This window comes from Bufo gargarizans, chromosome 1 (genome assembly GCF_014858855.1).
Source record: "Bufo gargarizans isolate SCDJY-AF-19 chromosome 1, ASM1485885v1, whole genome shotgun sequence".
Taxonomy (NCBI): Eukaryota; Metazoa; Chordata; class Amphibia; order Anura; family Bufonidae; genus Bufo; species Bufo gargarizans.
This window is the reverse complement of record NC_058080.1, coordinates 618,856,680-618,876,281: the sequence shown is the minus strand read 5'-3', so window position 1 is coordinate 618,876,281 and position 19,602 is coordinate 618,856,680. Positions and strand designations below refer to the sequence as shown.

Genomic DNA, 19,602 nt, shown 5'->3' with positions numbered 1-19,602 from the left:
CTTTACTGAACAGAAACTGTAGTCTGATGATTGCATGTTGTTAGGCCCTTAGGGACCTAAAAAAAGTTGAAAAAGTTTTTAAAAACAAAAAGAATATAAAAATTAAAATCACCCCAAATAAAGATCATAGGCAAAAATTGTATAAGGGCACTGAAAATAAACCCCACAGAAGTGAATGGAGTGATGGCCGCGCTTGCTCGGTGCGCCTCCTATTCATTTTAATGGGACTTCCGAGACTTTGTGGGCTCTGTTCTAAGTATAAGTGCAGGTCCCAGAGATGAGACCCACATCTATCAGACATTGGGGAATAACCCTTTAACTAACAAAAAATTATAATTAGCCATTTTCTAGAAATGGGTAAATACTAAATACTTCTAGACAAAAACCCTTTTACATTCACAAGGTAAAAGTCTAAAAAAAATACAACATTTATTTGCTATTCAGAAGACAGTGACGATGATAAAGGTGTGCAGTAGTAAATGAACTTCAGTCAATTAGGAGGCTCTTCAGTGAGCTGAACATTACTGGATGTGTCAGCATATACCAATGGCACCTTCGCTGCGTACTGTATGAAGGAACACTGCTGTCACTAAATCACTGTCACTGCGAATCACTGCTCCCACTGAGGAAGCAGACTGGCACAGAAAATATATGCAGCTAAAAATGGATAATTAACAAAACTCCCATGTTTCCAAAATGTTCTAGTCTTGTGGATTTGAACATCAAAGAGAAAACCGACCGCATGAGAAAAGCACTTAATGAGAACAGTTATAGTCTCATTCTTATCAAAGATCTTAATCATAATCTTTCCACCATCGTACTGTGCCGATCATTATTCACATAGGCAAAGCGCCATAATCAAGTAGCTTCTGTTATTACACCCTGTCCTAATGCATCCAGAAAATAGTCACACAAGAAATACTCATTATGAAGCCTTATGTCTGTACAAAAGAAAAATACAGACGGGCAAGGATTTCAATGACATGCAGTAATGTATCCTAATCAGCCCAATATTCAAGTTTTAGGATTACAAGACGTCTATTCTGTATATTCCCTGCATCAGAGGTTCTGAATATTTCACCCGGATTTACCTGAGAAATGCTAGGAGATGACCGAAATATGAAATAGTATAGATCACTGCCATTAGATATTCTGCAGGTATTGGTATGCATTTCTTTTGCACCAATATTTTACAACTGCAGCCCTCAATGAACCCCAACATCTCATGTTCCCACCATCTCCAAACAGGTTTTCAGGGAGTAGCAGCTTAAAGAGGATGTGTCATTAAACATTCTACATTTTTCAAACCAGCACCTGGACCTGAATATTTTTGTAATTTCATGTAATTAAAAATTTTGTATAGCTACTGAGCTATTTAATAAAATGTATCTGTATAGCGCCACCTGCTGTTTGTTCTTTTCCTCGTTTTTTGGTCCATCTCATGGAGCTGGTCGAACGCACTCAGTTTAAATCTCCAACTGCCACAGCCATATGTTCTGTCACAGTTACAGGGTAAGAGCTGCAGCACAGGGGCAGAAGCTCAGATAGGGCGGGTATGTGTGACTGCACACCAATACCTGGAGTGGTTTTTGAAGAAGAATCACCCAGAAAGCTAGAAGCTGGAGAAATGACTATGTGAAAACATTAGTGTAACACCTCATTCACATCTCTGACACATCCGTGATAAGACGGTCAATGTATCATCCATGACAATGTCTGTGAATGGTCTGAGTGTCTGTTCTTTGCCCTCCGTGTGTTCTTCATCCGTATTCCACGTGCAATGTTAGGCTGAAAAGGGATCTCCAGAGCACCTCCTCCAATGGGCATTGAATCCACTAACAGAAGATGCCATCCGCGTTGTGTCACTGGTTTTCACAGACCCATAGACTACAATGGGCATGTTTGGTCCACATCACAGACCACAGTAGTGCACATCCAGGATGTGTGAATAAACACATAAAAAATCAATGGATCAGTGTGCTTTCCGTGGAGAACATGGACAGCACACTTCTACAATTTACTGAGGTGTGAATGGGACTTAACACTAGAAAGTCAACGAAACCTAGAAGATATTGCTAGAAGACTAAAGAACTCATATCCAGGTAGGCACAAATCAATGTATGAGCAGTTGTGGCAGAGCTGAACTATTGATTTGAACCTCTGGGCAAAAAATAATGTATGTGTGTATGCAACACATCGACACAGACCAAAACTGCCTTCACTGCATGGACACAATCCGGGACAGGTTTGAAGGGTCTTGATTTAAGTATCCCTGGTGTGCATGGGTGAAAAGTTAGGTTTTAAAGGTTGGTGGGAAGGTCTACGGGTTTATACTTTTGAAAAAAAATAATCTTTTTTTACTTGGCAATGCAAATGTTATATGTTTATTACATTTGTGACCTTCTAAAATGAAGAAAAAAAAGCATGTAGAAACATTGTACAGATGGGTCGGTCTTGGGTTTTATATATTGCTTACCTATGATATAAAAACACTATACTTCCCACAAACCTATCCGCAACTCTAGTCCAAACAATTATCCTACATAACAGGGAGGATATGGTGAAGACACATTTTTTCCTTATTTAAGGGTTGCTCTATGTGATTAAAAAAAGATTGTTTCATTTGATTTGCGGTCTGTATTTTTGTAACTTTCTTCACACTCTAAAAACCTAATAATTCAAGAAAATGACTCCGGGGAATTGTTGCTGCTAAAGAACTTTGCTTTCATTCTAACAAACACAACACAAATAACGTGAGATTGCCTGGACTTTAGATACTACAAGAAATGATTACCTCGGTTACTAATGAGCCGTGAGAAACACAAAATCGGTATCATGCACGCGGCTTCATAGCTGCTGCTCCTAAAAACCATCACAATCTGTTAACGGAATACATTAAACACCTAATTTAATTACATCCGCAGGAATAGAAGAACCTACTGAGAGCACTTTGTATGATTACAGACACAAGTGAAAGGGACAGACCTATTGATTCGAACAGCTCCTCGTTGCTGATGGATGCAGCCTTTAATACATATTTTTAGTTGCAGCTTCCTCTCACACAAATCCTCTATGAGGGAGCTAAAAAGTTTTCAGCAATTTTTAAGCAATAAGGAGCAGGATGAAGTCATTTTCTTTCAGGTTTCTTCTGGAGGCCAAATCTCTGAGCTTTGTTAATTTTTGAACTAGTCCCAATTCTCACTTTCTCAACACATCTGAAGCCCGAGATACAAGAAAGCAGAAAAACACAAGTGAAGACCAGTTAGCAACAACCCTACTGTACTGTAACACTAGATAATGAAGGGATAGTAGGCAGACAGCTATCGCCTCTTAGTTTTGCTGTGCAGCTAATTTTACAAACCGGCAAGCACGTAAAGTGAGGTTATCTAAAGATACCAGCACGCCACTCAAACATCGTCAAGAACTGGGGTGACACTTTCTATCATGCATCCAAAGTCATTTAATAACAAGGGCTCCGGTTCTACCTTGTATATGTAATCCATTAGGGTCTATCTGACAAAAGTAGATTATGTCAGACTGTAGTATTCAGCAATCATTAGCAAGAGCCAGGAGGAATAAGGGAATGGACACAGTCCAAAAAGGCACCAGACTCATCACAGTGGCTGACTGTGGATGAAAAATTTGAAAAACCTTTAGACTGTCTAGCCGAAGTTTACCTATTATCTAGCTTACTTTACGCCAGAATAATGTCCTTTTTGGCACACATTGCCGCATATTAGCTCACACTCACTTTCTCTAAATGTCCTTTTTCAAGGACCAATGTGTCAGGCAATTATCGGGAACAAACTAAACATTCCCAATAATTGCCTGACTGTACCCAGGGTGTGCCCCCACAGAGAATCATAGAGAGGTCGCCAGCAATTACTTGTCTCCATAGAGAATTAGTGTTCCTGGGCAGCAGGTTGCTGTTTAGACAGCATGACCTACTGCACAAGAATGAGGATTTTTTTTTGCTTGTTCATTGGGTGATCGGTGCCACCTTTTATGCAGGCCATTTATCGGGAACAAGTATTTATACAGTCATCCCTGATAACCAGCCTGATTATCGGTTCGTCTAAAAGAACCTTAAGCTTTGCACCACATTTATTGCTTTACACGCTTTTTTTTCCTCGTTTGACAAGGTGCAAATTAGCAAAAAAAAAGTGTAAAGCAATAAATGTGGTGCAAAGCATTACACCGTTTTTTTGGTGCAAATTAGGTCAGAATTCAGGCTCATTTTGGAAAGTACTGCAAATCTGTTCCACTCTCAAGAATCACCTGTCAACACATCTCTGTTTACTGTCTTTGCCCTCTTTTCATGGACCTTTCTATTTGGCACAAACAAAACCAAAGATGGCCATACACAATGAGATATTAGGTCAGTGAGATATCCCCCTTTCCACTCACCTACCCCAATAAGCTTCTGACCCACAAGCACAGTGGCTTATGATCCTTCCCTAAAGAAACAATAAAGATCAATTTAGTCCTCATACACTTGACCGTAGTTTTGGTCCATGCGTGACCCTCATTTTCACACGCGGACCTATTCATTTGTATGGATCCGCGAGAAATGCAGACAGCACATGGATGTCACACTTAAGCTGTCCACATTTGTGTGGCTGTTCTGCAAATGATAAGAACGTGTCCCATTGTTGTTCACTTTGCCGACAAGAATAGACATTTCTACTGATGTGAGGAGAAAATTGAGGAATGCACAGCAGGAATCTGGATTTAGCAAATTCGCAGTTTGTGGACCGCAAAATGGATATGGTCATGAGCATGATGCCTTACATTCACAAAAAAATTATTATAATCTAGCTGCTTAATTATTCTAAGATTATGGTTGGAGGCAATTTCTAAACAGCCCACACATTGGTGAAGAGTGCTGTTTTATTGTATGGAGAACTCATTTTCAAAAGAGCATATACTATTAAAGGACTACTTTTATCGGATATAAGGATAAGTTATAATATACTGAAATGTGCAAATATTAAAAAGCAAAAAATGAGTAGGAATTATTATAATATATAACTAGAATGATATGTTTAATAATGAGTTCGGCTACTTTTACATCTGCATTGTGCTGTCCAGTCTCAAAACTGCAGCACAACGCTTCAGTTTTCTCCCCTTTCACTGTCAACGGGGACAAAACGGAAAAAAACGTAGCGAAGCGTTTATTGCGTTCCCATGCCGGACACAAAATTGCTGCAGTGTGCCATGGGACACTGAAGAAGCCGGATCAGACACCAAAAACTATGTAAGGCAATGGTGCCGGATGAGTTTTTTTTCAGACCCGAAACTTACAATGGTTTTAGTGCCGGTTGCTTCATTTTTGACATAACAATACAACCTGATCCATTCTGAACCGATGCAGTCGGTTGTATTATTATAACGGAAGCATTTTGCTGTGGTTTTGAGATCCCATGCTGGACAGCAAAAGTGTAGATGTGAAAGTAGTCTTCTGTAGTGCTGATATATGAAAGCTAGTCCAATAGAACCATGCAAGTGTCAGCCATAGGAACCGTTCCAGATATTGCTTTCACGGCCCAGGCTGAATCAGAAGGCTGAAAGCAGGAATCTAATTGGTTGCTATGGAAAATGTCTACACTTTTCCTTTATACTGGTTTTCATCAATAAGCCCCTGTGCGCTATCCCATAATGGCAAATCTCCAAATGCAGTGTGACACCCTTAATGAGATGCTTGAGGAACAGGATGAAGTGTTAGGTTGCTGTGAATATCTGAGTGGAAAGTGAACCATAAAGAAGGGGGGTCCGATATGCTGGGACGAGCTTTGCTGCCAAGGTATAAATGATCTGATGTAATAGTGACAGCCACAACACTGTCTGCTGGAGAAGACTAATCAACTACTGTAGCATAATGCAATGAAGCGTCGGGCAGCAAATTAACTGATGGCAGCAGAGGGGCAATCAATATCCCTAGCAGGGACAAAACCTGCTACAAGAGCCAGCAGCTCATGTTACAAGTAGCTGGAGAATTGGACCATTTTGTGATTACTTATGAGCAGTTATACAAGCAAATTCAGGTGCCATAGTGGCAAAAGGAAAAAAGCCTCACCTGTCGGCAGCCCCACTGTTCTCGTGCCACTGACCTGATCCAGGGCATCCCGTGTGGTCTGGGAAAAAGGTGGCATGTCTCTGTCCCCCAAAAATGCCAAAATATTTGCAAATATGCAATAGTATCCACCAGGTGATATTGGAGTTAGAGGTGATTCACATACAGGTCAGACGAAAATCATTTTGTCAGGGTCTACAGTTATACATGTGGATACACTCTATGGGATCACTGTAGGTCATATTAATGAAACAATATTTCCGTAGCATGCTAAGGCCATTACGGCAAACTTAAAGCAGTCTTACTCTTCGCCGAAGCCTATCCCTTTCTTCACGGATGGCGTTCATAGTAGACTTGGTCCTATTGAGATCTTCCTCTTTGCTGCACAGCATGGCGGTGAGACTTTCGTTTTCTTCCCGCAGACCAGCCAGCTCTTTTTCCCATCGTGACCTTTCTTCTGCCAAATTGGGGTATAATTCCCGACCCAGGACACCCTCTATTTCTTCCACAGTCTGTCAAAACAAGAACAGTACCAGGAGCTGACTTACTGCAGGTTTTAGACTGAGAGGCGCAGATAATGTGTGTGTCTCAGATTGATGAATGGACACATTTGGTGGACCAGTGAGGCAGATAAAGAATGTTACCTTAATGGCCAGGTCACAGTGTTCACTGGCTGTTGTCAGCTGCTCGATGTGTCTATCAACTTCTGCCACAGACAAATTGCAGCTACTCTTTTTTCTCCCGCAGACAACATTTTCTAGACCTGTCAGGACCCTCTGCAGCTCGGAGTTCAGGTCACTGCAGTTATCTACATTGAATAAAAAAAAAAAAGACATGAGAAAACACAAAGGCCAACAAAGACAATAACACTGAATTGCATTTTAAAGGGAATTTGGCAGCACTTTTGACAATGCTAAACTACTGACAGCACTAGGTAGCGGCTGTATAGAGCAGGCTACAAAGACTTCATTATCAGGAGTAGTGTGAATTTAACCACTTCAGCCCCGCTAGGTGAAACCCCCTTCATGACCAGGCCACTTTTTACACTTCGGCACTACACTCCTTTCACCGTTTATCGCTCGGTCATGCAACTTACCACCCAAATGAATTTTACCTCCTTTTCTTCTCACTAATGGAGCTTTCCATTTGGTGGTATTTTATTGCTGCTGACATTTTAACTTTTTTTGTTATTAATCAAAATGTAACGATTTTTTTGCAAAAAAAACGAGATTTTTGTATAACTTACCAGTAAAATCTCTTTCTCGCTCTTTCCTTGGGGGACACAGAAGACCTTGGGGTATAGCTCATCTCCCTAGGAGGCGTGACACTAAGTGAAAACTGTTAAGCCCCTCCTCCATCAGCTATACCCTCAGCCTGGAGAGAGAGACTGCCAGTTGCGTGTCCAAGCAGTGAGAAAAGGCAAAGTCCAACCAGTGGAAACAACAAGCCAACTACCCAACGGGTAAACAAAACTCGGAAACCGTGTAGAAAAAAACCAATGAATGGGTGGGTGCTGTGTCCCCCAAGGAAAGAGCGAGAAAGAGATTTTACTGGTAAGTTATACAAAAATCTCGTTTTCTCGCCCAATTTCCTTGGGGGACACAGAAGACCTTGGGACGTTCAAAAGCAGTCCAAGAGGGGAGGGACCACAGCACCAAGGCGAAGCACCCGAAGGCAGCAAGGAAATGCCACCTGCAAAAACCAGGCGGCCCAAGGCAGCAACCGCCGCCGAAGCCAGAGTACGCACCCAGGAAAACCTGGGAAAGAGTGCAAGGAAGACCGTGGCCACCCTGCACAATGACATGGCTGAAGCCCATGCCTCCAGCCCCGGAAGCACCAACCGCTCTGGTGAAATGAACGGTGACACCAAAAAAACAGAGCCCTGCCCTTGAGCAGTAACCACAGCAATAGCCATGTGGTTAAGCGGAGGAAAGCACCCAGGAGCCGTGAACCTTGGCGCGGACCTCCTGGAAACAAGAGACCGAGCGTCGACAAGAGTCGGAGATGTCCAAGCAAAAAACTGCAGACACTTCAAGTAACAGAGTCCCAGTCGCAGGTCCAGGCCAGACTGGAGAAGACCGAATCACGGGAAGAGAAAGGCAGAATTGGGTGAATGCCCAGCTTCCTAAAGAACCCCAGGGAAGACCCTAAGTCAGACAACAGAACCTGGACGAAGCACGGCCGGGAGCTAACACTAGTGTGCTCGCTGGACTCGTCTGGGCAGACGGGAGGAAATCCAATGCGAGTAAGCGCAAATCAGTGACACGGCAAAAAGGTTGGGAAAACTGGTCCCGTCGGCCCCCGAGCAACGCCGTCCCGAATCCACGCGGAGTGGGGGAGCAGATGGACAAACGGAAGGAACCGAAAGGGACCCGGCCAGTTTCCAACAGACTCCAGGACAAGTCAGGCTAAAGTCCTTGTCGTTGTAGCCACCACAGGAAGGTGTTCTACAGACCCGAAGAGGGGGCTTGAAGGGTAATCTTGACAGAAGAAATTAGGCACGCCAGGTTACCGAGAAGGTAAAGTCCAAGCAGGACCAGCGCCCAGAATGGTAAAAGTAATCTGCACCCAGCGGGAGGACAGAATGCGGCAAACCCGGTAATAGGCACACAGCTAGTACAGCCAGTGTGAACAATGGAGACAGTACGAGGTCATAAGGAACACCGGGACCATCCATATGAACAACCATGGTCTCCCCAGGGGGGAGGGCAGTGAAGGAACAGCCCCTGAAGCCTGGCCGGGGCAGAAGCCACATCGGAGTGAAACTGACCCAGGAGAAGCCAAAACAGAGCCGTCGAGAGAAAAAATAGCCGAGAAGACGGATGACACCCTCCAACCGCAAGGAGGAGTGGGCAACAGGGAAGCCACAGGACCGCTCAAAAAGCAGAACTCCGCTACTCCGAGATGTCCGGCTCACCAATTCGCAGAAGGCGAATACCCTAACGAATCGAAAGTGGAGGTCCCTGACCCCGGTAATCGAGCAACCAAGAGAAGTTGGGCGACCTGCTCAAAAAGAGCGGCTAGAACCTGGTAGCAAAACAAACTGAAGCACGGAGGGTGCCAACAGGAAGGACTCAAACCAAAACGCATCCAAGAGGAGGAATGGCAACAGGCGAGGGAACCGTAATCCGGCCAGAGCCAACGTAGACTGCGAGGGACGCTGGAGACAGCGCTCTCGACCATGTGACAGCTTGCGCTGGGAAGCAACGCCACAGGGTAACTAATGGGTACGCATCCAGGAACCACAAACACTCCCCAGACGGAAGGGCCAACGAATATGGTGGATACCGTACCAACGGAAACACCAAATATACCCTCCGAACAGAGAACGGATACCACCCAGCTCGCTGCAGTAGAGAACAATAGAGCCCATCCAGGCCAGGTGAACAGAAAGATCTCCTCAGAGAAGAGTGCCAGGCCGGCGGCAATCACCGTATCCCAAGAGAAAAACGACAAGTCGCAGGAAGAATGGAGGCATACGTACAAGCAGCCCCATAAGCAGTGAGAAAGCCAACCCACCTACGGAAGGAGAAGGCATACACGGCCCAACAACGCACAGAGTAGCAGCCCCCAAGAGTGTCCGCCCACTGCGAAATAGTCATACAGCAAGGAGGGCCAGCCACAGAGCCCCACAGAAGTGCAAAGTGCAACCGGAAGGGGGGACACACACAAGACTAGTATGGCATGCGACGGAGCGCAAGCAGTCTGCCCAGAAGAGAGGGCAATGTACTTGGCAAACAGTGCGGGCAGCAAGCGTGCAAAGCCCGCCCAACAAGGGGGTGATGCCCAAGACCAGCACCTACTTCAGAGAAGGAAGACATACCATATTCCACCCAGAAGAGGGCCATGCACATGGCCACACCGCATCCAGCAGGACGTCCACCTAGTGAAAAGGGGACATGCACAGGGTAATCCTAACATTAAGTGAGTGTGCAATAATCCACCAAACACCGAATTTTGTGAGTGTACAACTACTTCGCCAATGAATGGGGACAAGTACAAGTCCAGCACAGCACATACAAGGACAGGTGTGAGTCCTGTGAGCGTACAAAAAGTCCACCCATGGAATGAGGGGTGGTCACGCACAAGGCCAGCACCGTATCCAATGGGAGTGCAAGCATTTCACCCATCTTAGAGGCCAGCAACGTATCTGGTGAGAGTGCAGTATGCTGCCCAGAAGGGGGAGCCATGCCCATGGCCAGTATTGCAACCAGGGAGAATGCGAGCACCCCGCCATGGATGGGGGTCAGGCACCTGGCCAGCAGCACACTGGCGAGAGAACAAACACAGTCAGTGAGAGTGTGTGTATGTTGCCTGAGGAAAGGAGACATGTCCATGGCCGGCAGCGAATCCAGTAAGAGTGCCGTACACCGCCCACGGAAGGGGGAACATGTATATGGCCGGCAGTGGATTTAGTGAGTTGCAAGCATCCCACCATGGAAGGGGGTCCTGCACGCGGCCAGCAACTTATCAGCGAGAGAACGACCCCAGTCAGTGAGGGTGTATGCATGGCGCTTGAGGGAAGAAGGCATGCCCAAGGCCGGCAGCGAATCCAATGAGAATGCAGCATACCGCCTATGGAAGGGGGTAATGCAGATGGCCGGCTGCCCAGCACCATAACCAATGAAGTGCAGTATTCCGCCTAGAGGAAGGGGGTCATGCACAAGACCGGCAGCGAATCCAGTGAGTGCAGCATTCCGCCCCTGGAAGGGGGTCATGCACAAGACCGGCAGCGAATCCAGTGAGTGCAGCATTCCGCCTATGGAAGGGGGTCATGCACAAGACCGGCAGCGAATCCAGTGAGTGCAGCATTCCGCCTATGGAAGGGGGTCATGCACAAGACCGGCAGCGAATCCAGTGAGTGCAGCATTCCGCCTATGGAAGGGGGTCATGCACAAGACCGGCAGCGAATCCAGTGAGTGCAGCATTCCGCCTATGGAAGGGGGTCATGCACAAGACCGGCAGCGAATCCAGTGAGTGCAGCATTCCGCCTATGGAAGGGGGTCATGCACAAGACCGGCAGCGAATCCAGTGAGTGCAGCATTCCGCCTATGGAAGGGGGTCATGCACATGGCCGGTATCAAATCCAGTGAGAGCAGCGATTTCGCCTATGGAAAGGAATCACGCACATGGCCGGTAGTGAATCCAGTGAAAATGCAGCGGTCCCCTATGGAAGGGGGGTCGTGCACCAGACCAACACCGTATCTGGCGAGAGTGCAGAGTCCACCTATGGAAGGAGGACATGCACAAGACCGGCAACGAATCCAATGAGTGCAGCATTCCGCCTATGGAAGGGGGTTGTGCACATGGCCTGCAGCGAATCCAACGAGTGCAGCGTTCTCGTGCACATGGCCAACACCGTATTCGGTGAGAGTGCAGTATTCCACCTAAGCGGGGGGTCATGCACCAGGCAAGCCTGCATCCCGAGAGAGTGCAGTATTTCGCCTAGGAAGGGGTTGTCTGCACATGGCAGTTACCATAGCTGGAGGGCGCATGCACTTGGCCAGCGCTGCATCCCGGAGAGGGCTAAAGAAGGGAAGCATGCACCAGCCGGGGAGTGCGACACCATGCCGCTCATGGAAGCAGCACGCATACAGGCGGCGCTACTGAGATAAGGCTGCAGCGTCCTGCGCAGCGCACAAGAAATCCATTAGCTTAACCATGTTATGCATTCCCAAATAAAAAATAGCCTCACTGAGGCAGAAAGAAGTGCCACCATACAGGTGCCCAGCATAGAAGTAGAGGGGGGGGCGCGCCAGCCATATAGGCCCATAAGCCGAGCAAAACAAACAGAAGCACGGGGGCCGGTACCCGAAGGGTTAACAGCCACCAACCTGGAAGGGAGGAGGAGGCGGCGCCGCGATCCCCTGGGGGCGGGGAACCTCCAGGCGGGAAGAATTCGCGCCCGGAGAAGTTCCCGCCCCCTCCAACAGAGGCCGGAAGTTTGCGGCCTAGCAGGCCGTGAAGCCGGGGCCTAAATTTTCTGCGGCACCCGGCTGACCGGGGCCGCACAGGAAACCGGAGCGGACTGCCTGGACAAACCGGCCGCGGAAGCCCACCCCGCGGACCGGAAGTCAGGGGCCCGGGTGGAGCGCCGGAATGCGGCCCAGTAGGCCGAAGCCTGGACCAAAATTTACGGCGCCCGGCCGGAAGTCGCCGACGGCCGGCCGGAATCGTTGGAGCATCGTGCTCAAGCCAATGCCGGCCGCGGGAGTCTACCCCGCAGGCCGGAACAGTCGGGGGCCGGGAGGAAGTGCGGCCCAGCTCGGAGGTGCGGCTCGGTTAGAAGCGCCGGAGGTGCGGTCGCCCAAGCAGCACTGCCGTCAGGAAAAGGCCCCCGGTCCAGAGCAGCGCATCGGTGAGGGGATGGGGGGACCCTGAGACCGGGTGCCCGTGAGGATGTGAGCACAGCGTTCCAGGAGGGACGCTGATATGTGAAGGGAGGCGATGTGGCTGCCTATTCGCAGCATTCTGCTGCTAAAATGTCCCATGAGGGCCAGAAGGGAGGGGAGGGAGCAGGGAGTGGAATGTCGCCCCGCAGCACCCCAGGGGCCAGCCTAGGTCCAGCAGTGACCGAAGGGTCCAAGTATGGGGGGTCAAGCACGCAGGAGACCAGGGTGGGGGGTGGGGGACGTAGGGCTGGAGAAGCCACTCTCTCACCATAGTCGTCTTCACCCTCGGTCCATTCCAGCAGGGTCGCCCCTTCAGCTACTGGCACCGTAGTGGCAGGACGCTGGGAGAGGGGCTTGGCGTGCGGGCGACCCTTGCGCTGGCGGGATGCAGGGGAGCTGGGCTGCCCTGGTCCACCTTGCCTTCTGTGGGGGAGGCAGCAGTGCGGGTGACCGGCACTGGCGCAGCTCAACCCCGGGAGAAACAGAGAGGTCTAGTGCGACTCTGTTGTCCCTGATGATCTGGAACAAAAAGAAAAGAAAAAGTAAAAATCAAAATTTAAACAAGGAGAAAACAGTCCTGCAGTAGCAGGGAGTGTCTTGCCTCCTTGGACACTAAGCAAAAACTGGCAGTCTCTCTCTCCAGGCTGAGGGTATAGCTGATGGAGGAGGGGCTTAACAGTTTTCACTTAGTGTCACGCCTCCTAGGGAGATGAGCTATACCCCAAGGTCTTCTGTGTCCCCCAAGGAAATTGGGCGAGAAATTACATTTTTCACTTTCAGCTGTGAAATTTTGCAAAAAAAACGACATCCATATATAAATTTTTCGCTAAATTTATAGTTCTACATGTCTTTGATAAAAAAAAAATGTTTGGGCAAAAAAAAAATGATTTGGGTAAAAGTTATAGCATTTACAAACTATGGTACAAAAATGTGAATTTCCGCTTTTTGAAACGGCTCTGATTTTCTGAGCACCTGTCATGTTTCCTGAGGTTCTACAATGCCCAAACAGTAGAAAACCCCCACAAATGACCCCATTTCGGAAAGTAGACACCCTAAGGTATTCGCTGATGGGCATAGTGAGTTCATAGAACTTTTTATTTTTTGTCACAAGTTAGCAGAAAATGATGATGATTTTTTTTTTTTTCTTACAAAGTCTCATATTGCACTAACTTGCGACAAAAAATAAAAAATTCTAGGAACTCGCCATGCCCCTCACAGAATACCTTGGGGTGTCTTCTTTCCAAAATGGGGTCACTTGTGGGGTAGTTATACTGCCCTGGCAATTTAGGGGCCCAAATGTGTGAGAAGAACTTTGCAATCAAAATGTGTAAGAAATGACCGGTGAAATCCGAAAGGTGCACTTTGGAATATGCGCCCCTTTGCCCACCTTGGCAGCAAAAAAGTGTCACACATGTGGTATCGCCGTACTCAGGAGAAGTTGGGGAATGTGTTTTGGGGTGTCATTTTACATATACCCATGCTGGGTGAGAGAAATATCTTGGCAAAAGACAACTTTTCCCATTTTTTTATACAAAGTTGGCATTTGACCAAGATATTTTTCTCACCCAGCATGGGTATATGTAAAATGACACCCCAAAACACATTCCCCAACTTCTCCTGAGTACGGCGATACCACATGTGTGACACTTTATTGCAGCCTAGGTGGGCAAAGGGGCGCATATTCCAAAGTGCACCTTTCGGATTTCACCGGTCATTTTTTACACATTTTGATTGCAAAGTACTTCTCACACATTAGGGCCCCTAAATTGCCAGGGCAGTATAACTACGCCACAAGTGACCCCATTTTGGAAAGAAGACACCCTAAGGTATTCCGTGAGGGGCACTGCGAGTTCCTAGAATTATTATTTTTTTGTCACAAGTTAGCGGAAAATGATGTTTTTTTTTTTGTTTTTTTTTTCTTACAAAGTCTCATATTCCACTAACTTGCGACAAAAAATAAAAAATTCTAGGAACTCACCATGCCCCTCACAGAATACCTTGGGGTGTCTTCTTTCCAAAATGGGGTCACTTGTGGGGTAGTTATACTGCCCTGGCAATTTAGGGGCCCATATGTGTGAGAAGTACTTTGCAATCAAAATGTGTAAAAAATGGCCTGCAAAATCCGAAAGGTGCACTTTGGAATATGTGCCCCTTTGCCCACCTTGGCATCAAAAAAGTGTCACACATCTGGTATCGCCGTACTCAGGAGAAGTTGGGGAATGTGTTTTGGGGTGCCATTTTACATATACCCATGCTGGGTGAGAGAAATATGTTGGCAAAAGACAACTTTTCCCATTTTTTTTATACAAAGTTGGCATTTGACCAAGATATTTATCTCACCCAGCATGGGTATATGTAAAATGACACCCCAAAACACATTCCCCAACTTCTTCTGAGTACGGCGATACCAGATGTGTCACACTTTTTTGCAGCCTAGATGCGCAAAGGTGCCCAAATTCCTTTTAGGAGGGCATTTTTAGACATTTGGATCCCAGACGACTTCTCACGCTTTAGGGCCCCTAAAAAGCCAGGGCAGTATAAATACCCCACATGTGACCCCACTTTGGAAAGAAGACACCCCAAGGTATCCAATGAGGGGCCTGGCAAGTTCATAGAATTTTTTTTTTTTTCGCATAAGTTAGCGGAAATTGATTTTTTTTTGTTTTTTCTCACAAAGTCTCACTTTCCGCTAACTTAGGACAAAAATTTCAATCTTTCATGGACTCAATATGCCCCTCAGCAAATACCTTGGGGTGTCTTCTTTCCAAAATGGGGTCAGTTGTGGGGTGTTTGTACTGCCCTGGCATTTGAGGGTCTCCGCAATCATTACATGTATGGCCAGCATTAGGAGTTTCTGCTATCCTCCTTATATTGAGCATACAGGTAATGAGATTTTTTTTTCCGTTCAGCCTGTGGGCTGAAAGAAAAAAATGAACGGCACAGATTTCTTCATTCGCATCGATCAATGTGGATGAAAAAATCTCTGCCAAAAAAAAAAAATGGAGGGGAAAGGCGTCTGCCAGGACATAGGAGCTCCGCCCTACATCCATACCCACTTAGCTCGTATGCCCTGGCAAACCAGATTTCTCCATTCACATCAATCGATGTGGATGAATAAATCATTGCCGGGATTTTTATATATATATATATATATATATATATATATATATATATATATATATATATAATCTCAAGAAAAAATGGCGGCACTGATGCAAAAACCGTTATGGTAAGGGTGCACGTCTCCAGGGGAATAGGTTTCTTACCCCAATAGATAATCAAAAAAAGATGGGCGGCACTCCGATGAAAAGAGCAAAGGAACTTTAATCACCCACGGTGGTGCTAGCACCACCGTGGGTGATTAAAGTTCCTTTGCTCTTTTCATCGGAGTGCCGCCCATCTTTTTTTGATTATATATATATATATATATATATATATATACAAAGTGCTTGCCAAAGCATAGGAACGCCGCCTCCTCCTCAGCTCGTATGCCTCGGCAAACGTATCTGTCACTGCAGAGGAGAAAATCCCGTCTTGCAGCGCCGCATACACCGACTTGCGTGTAATCTGACAGCAGCGCAATGCTTCTGTCAGAATGCACATCGGTGCTGCAGCTAGTAGATCGGTTGGTCCACCTGGAAGATAAAAAAACAAAATAAAAAAAAAAAAAAAAACCAGGCCACAACGCAATAATTTTATTAACTTTGGAGCAGAACATGTAACTTTAACTTTTGGAACTAAACATTAACCTGTTTGCTTACCTGTTTTTTTTTTTTTGTTTTTTTACCTTTATAGAACAAACCTCTCCTTCCCCATGGGTCAATGTGCAAAGCGCCCAAAGATGTGGCGAAGTGCGTTATGCACTTTGTCCCATGTGAAAGGAGACGTTTGCAGCAGCTGTGAGTGAATGGGCCCTAATAGCCCTGTGTGCCTATCCTGGTGAGATGATCCCTATGCTAGGTGTACCTGTGTGTGGTACTTTCGGAAACACCCCCCTAAGCATAGGGCAGGGTGGTCGGGACAGTCAGGACAGAAATAGCGGGTGTCACGCCTTATTCCACTCCTGCTACAGACACGACATTTTTTTCGGGGTGGCGGTCGGTTTAAGGTACCAGCAACGACACTGGGGAAGTGTCGCTCGTGTAGACGGCTAACTACACTGGTGGATGGGGCCACGGAACCTCCTGGATACAGGAGGTTCGCGATGATCTCTTCCTGAAATTTGAGGAAGGATCCAGTTCTCCCAGCCTTACTGTAGAGAACAAAACTATTGTACAGAGCCAATTGAATTAAATATACAGACACCTTCTTATACCAGCGTCTGGTGCGTCGGGAAACTAAATACGGAGCCAACATCTGGTCATTGAAGTCGACCCCTCCCATGTGGAGTTTATAGTCGTGGACTGAGAGGGGCTTTTCAATGACACGGGTTGCTCGCTCAATTTGTATTGTCGTGTCTGCGTGAATGGAGGAGAGCATGTAAACGTCACGCTTGTCTCTCCATTTCACCGCGAGCAGTTCTTCGTTACACAGTGCGGCCCTCTGCCCCCTTGCAAGACGGGTGCTAACGAGCCGTTGGGGGAAGCCCGCGCGACTAGTTCGCGCGGTACCACAGGCGCCAATCCGTTCTAGAAACAAATGCCTAAAGAGGGCCACACTTGTGTAGAAATTGTCCACATAAAGATGGTACCCCTTGCCGAATAAGGGTGACACCAAGTCCCAAACTGTCTTCCCACTGCTCCCCAGGTAGTCAGGGCAACCGACCGGCTCCAGGGTCTGATCTTTTCCCTCATAGACCCGAAATTTGTGGGTATAGCCTGTGGCCCTTTCACAGAGCTTATACAATTTGACCCCATACCGGGCGCGCTTGCTTGGGATGTATTGTTTGAAGCAAAGGCGCCCGGTAAAATGTATCAGGGACTCGTCTATGCAGATGTTTTGCTCAGGGGTATACAAATCTGCAAATTTCAGGTTGAAATGGTCTATGAGGGGCCGAATTTTGTGGAGCCGGTCAAAAGCAGGGTGGCCCCTGGGACGGGAGGCGGTGTTGTCACTAAAGTGCAGGAAACGCAGGATGGCCTCAAAACGTGCCCTGGACATAGCAGCAGAGAACATGGGCATGTGATGAATCGGGTTCGTGGACCAATATGACCGCAATTCATGCTTTTTTGTCAGGCCCATGTTGAGGAGGAGGCCCAGAAAAGTTTTAAATTCGGAAACTTGGACTGGTTTCCACCGGAAAGGCTGGGCATAAAAGCTTTCCGGGTTAGCGGTGATAAATTGTGTGGCATACCTGTTTGTCTCTGCCACGACTAAGTCTAAAAGCTCCGCAGTCAAGAACAGCTCAAAAAATCCCAGGGCCGAATCGATCTGAGCTGTCTCAACCCGAACTCCAGACTGGGCGGTGAAAGGGAAAACTACGGGTGCGGCTGAAGTTGGGGACTGCCAATCAGGGTTTGCCAGCACCTCTGGGATTCTAGGGGCTCTACGGGCACGTCTTTGCGGTGGCTGCGACGGGGTCACTACTGCACGTGCCACCGTACCAGCTTCAACTGCCCTTCTGGTGCTCGCTACTTCACCAGGTTGTACGGCAGTGCTGGTACTAGGTCCAGGAAGGGCTGGGCTGCTGGTGTATGCCTCACCACGTAATCCGACAGCACCAGCCCCACTCTGCTGCTCTTGAAGCGGATCCTGCGCAACCTGCGGTCTAGCGACACGGGGCCGGGTACGCCTGGTGCTATCAGGGACCTCAGCCTCCTCGTCCGAACTTTGGGTCAGAGAGCCACTGCTTTCTACAGGTTCGTATTCTGACCCGCTGGATTCATCAGATGAGGGTTCCCACTCCTCATCCGACTGGGTCAGAAGCCTGTAGGCCTCTTCAGAAGAATACCCCCTGTTAGACATGTGGGCAACTAAATTTCGGGGTATTCCCTGAGACTACCCAAGAAAAAAAAAGCAAGCCTGTCTTACAAATGGGAGGCTAGCGAAGTACCGGAGGCCGCTGCGGTTGATAAAAAATATCAAAACTGATTTTTTTATCGCCGCAGTGCGTGTAAAGTTAATGTGCAGCGATCAAAAAAAAAAATTTTTTTTGTCACTGCGGTGGGGCGGGCGTGGGTGTTCGCACGCGTGGGCGACCGATCAGGCCTGATCGGGCAAACACTGCGTTTTGGGTGGAGGGAGAACTAAAGTGACACTAGTACAATTATAGATCTGACCGTGATCAGTTTTGATCACTTCCAGATACTATAAAAGTACAAATGCTGATTAGCGATACGCTAATCAGCGAATAACGGACTGCGGTGCGGTGGGCTGGGCGCTAACCGATCCCTAAACTACCTAACCAAGGGGCCTAAACTATACTGAAACCTAACGGTCAATACCAGTGAAAAAAAAAAGTGACAGTTTGCACTGATCACTTTTTTCCTTTCACTAGTGATTGACAGGGGCGATCAAAGGGGTGATCAAAGGGTTAATTGGGGTGATCTGGGGGCTAAGTGTGGTGTAGTGGGTACTCACAGTGATGTGTGCTCCTCTGCTGGAACCAACCGACCAAAAGAAGGAGCAGAGGAGCACAGCAGCCATATAACCCCATCATATTTACTAATATGTGGGGTTAAATGGCTGCTGGTTGGATTTTTTAAAAATCAGCAGCCTGCCAGCCAATGATCGTGGCCGGCAGGCTGCTGACAAAATACTTTGCTTCGAAATGCCGGCCCGCGATGCGCATGCGCGGGCCGGCTGTGACGTAATCTTGCGTCTCGCGAGAAGACGCGCCGATGCGTCCAGGAGGAACAAATCAACCACCTCCCGGACGCATCGGTGCGTACAGCGGTCGGGAGGTGGTTAAAGGGCATCTGTCAGCAGATTTGTCCCTATGACACTGGCTGACCTGTTACATGTGCACTTGGCAGCTGAAGACATCTCTGTAGGTCCCATGTTCATATGTGCCCGCATTGCTGAGAAAAATGATGTTTTAATATATGCAAATGAGCCTCTAGGAGCAACGAGGGCGTTGTCAATCAAAGTGCAGAGGGCGTGGCAGTTGCAGAGAGCAGAGTCTCTAGGTGTAATGGCAACACCCCCGTTGCTCCTAGAGGCTCATTTACATATATTAAAACTTTTTTTTCCTCAGCA

General features: G+C 47.4%; 1 protein-coding gene across 4 annotated transcripts in view; it reads right to left on the bottom strand.

The window, feature by feature from the left end:
- Positions 1-19,602, bottom strand: part of MCC (MCC regulator of WNT signaling pathway) — a 310,501-nt gene that overhangs the window by 62,456 nt on the left and 228,443 nt on the right. For all 4 annotated transcript variants that reach the window (XM_044275927.1, XM_044275928.1, XM_044275929.1 and 1 more), the window contains 2 exons: positions 6,718-6,881; positions 6,379-6,585 (listed from right to left, as the gene is read on the bottom strand). In XM_044275927.1, the coding sequence (XP_044131862.1) occupies positions 6,379-6,585; positions 6,718-6,881 (371 nt within the window). The remainder of the gene's footprint in view (positions 1-6,378; positions 6,586-6,717; positions 6,882-19,602) is intronic.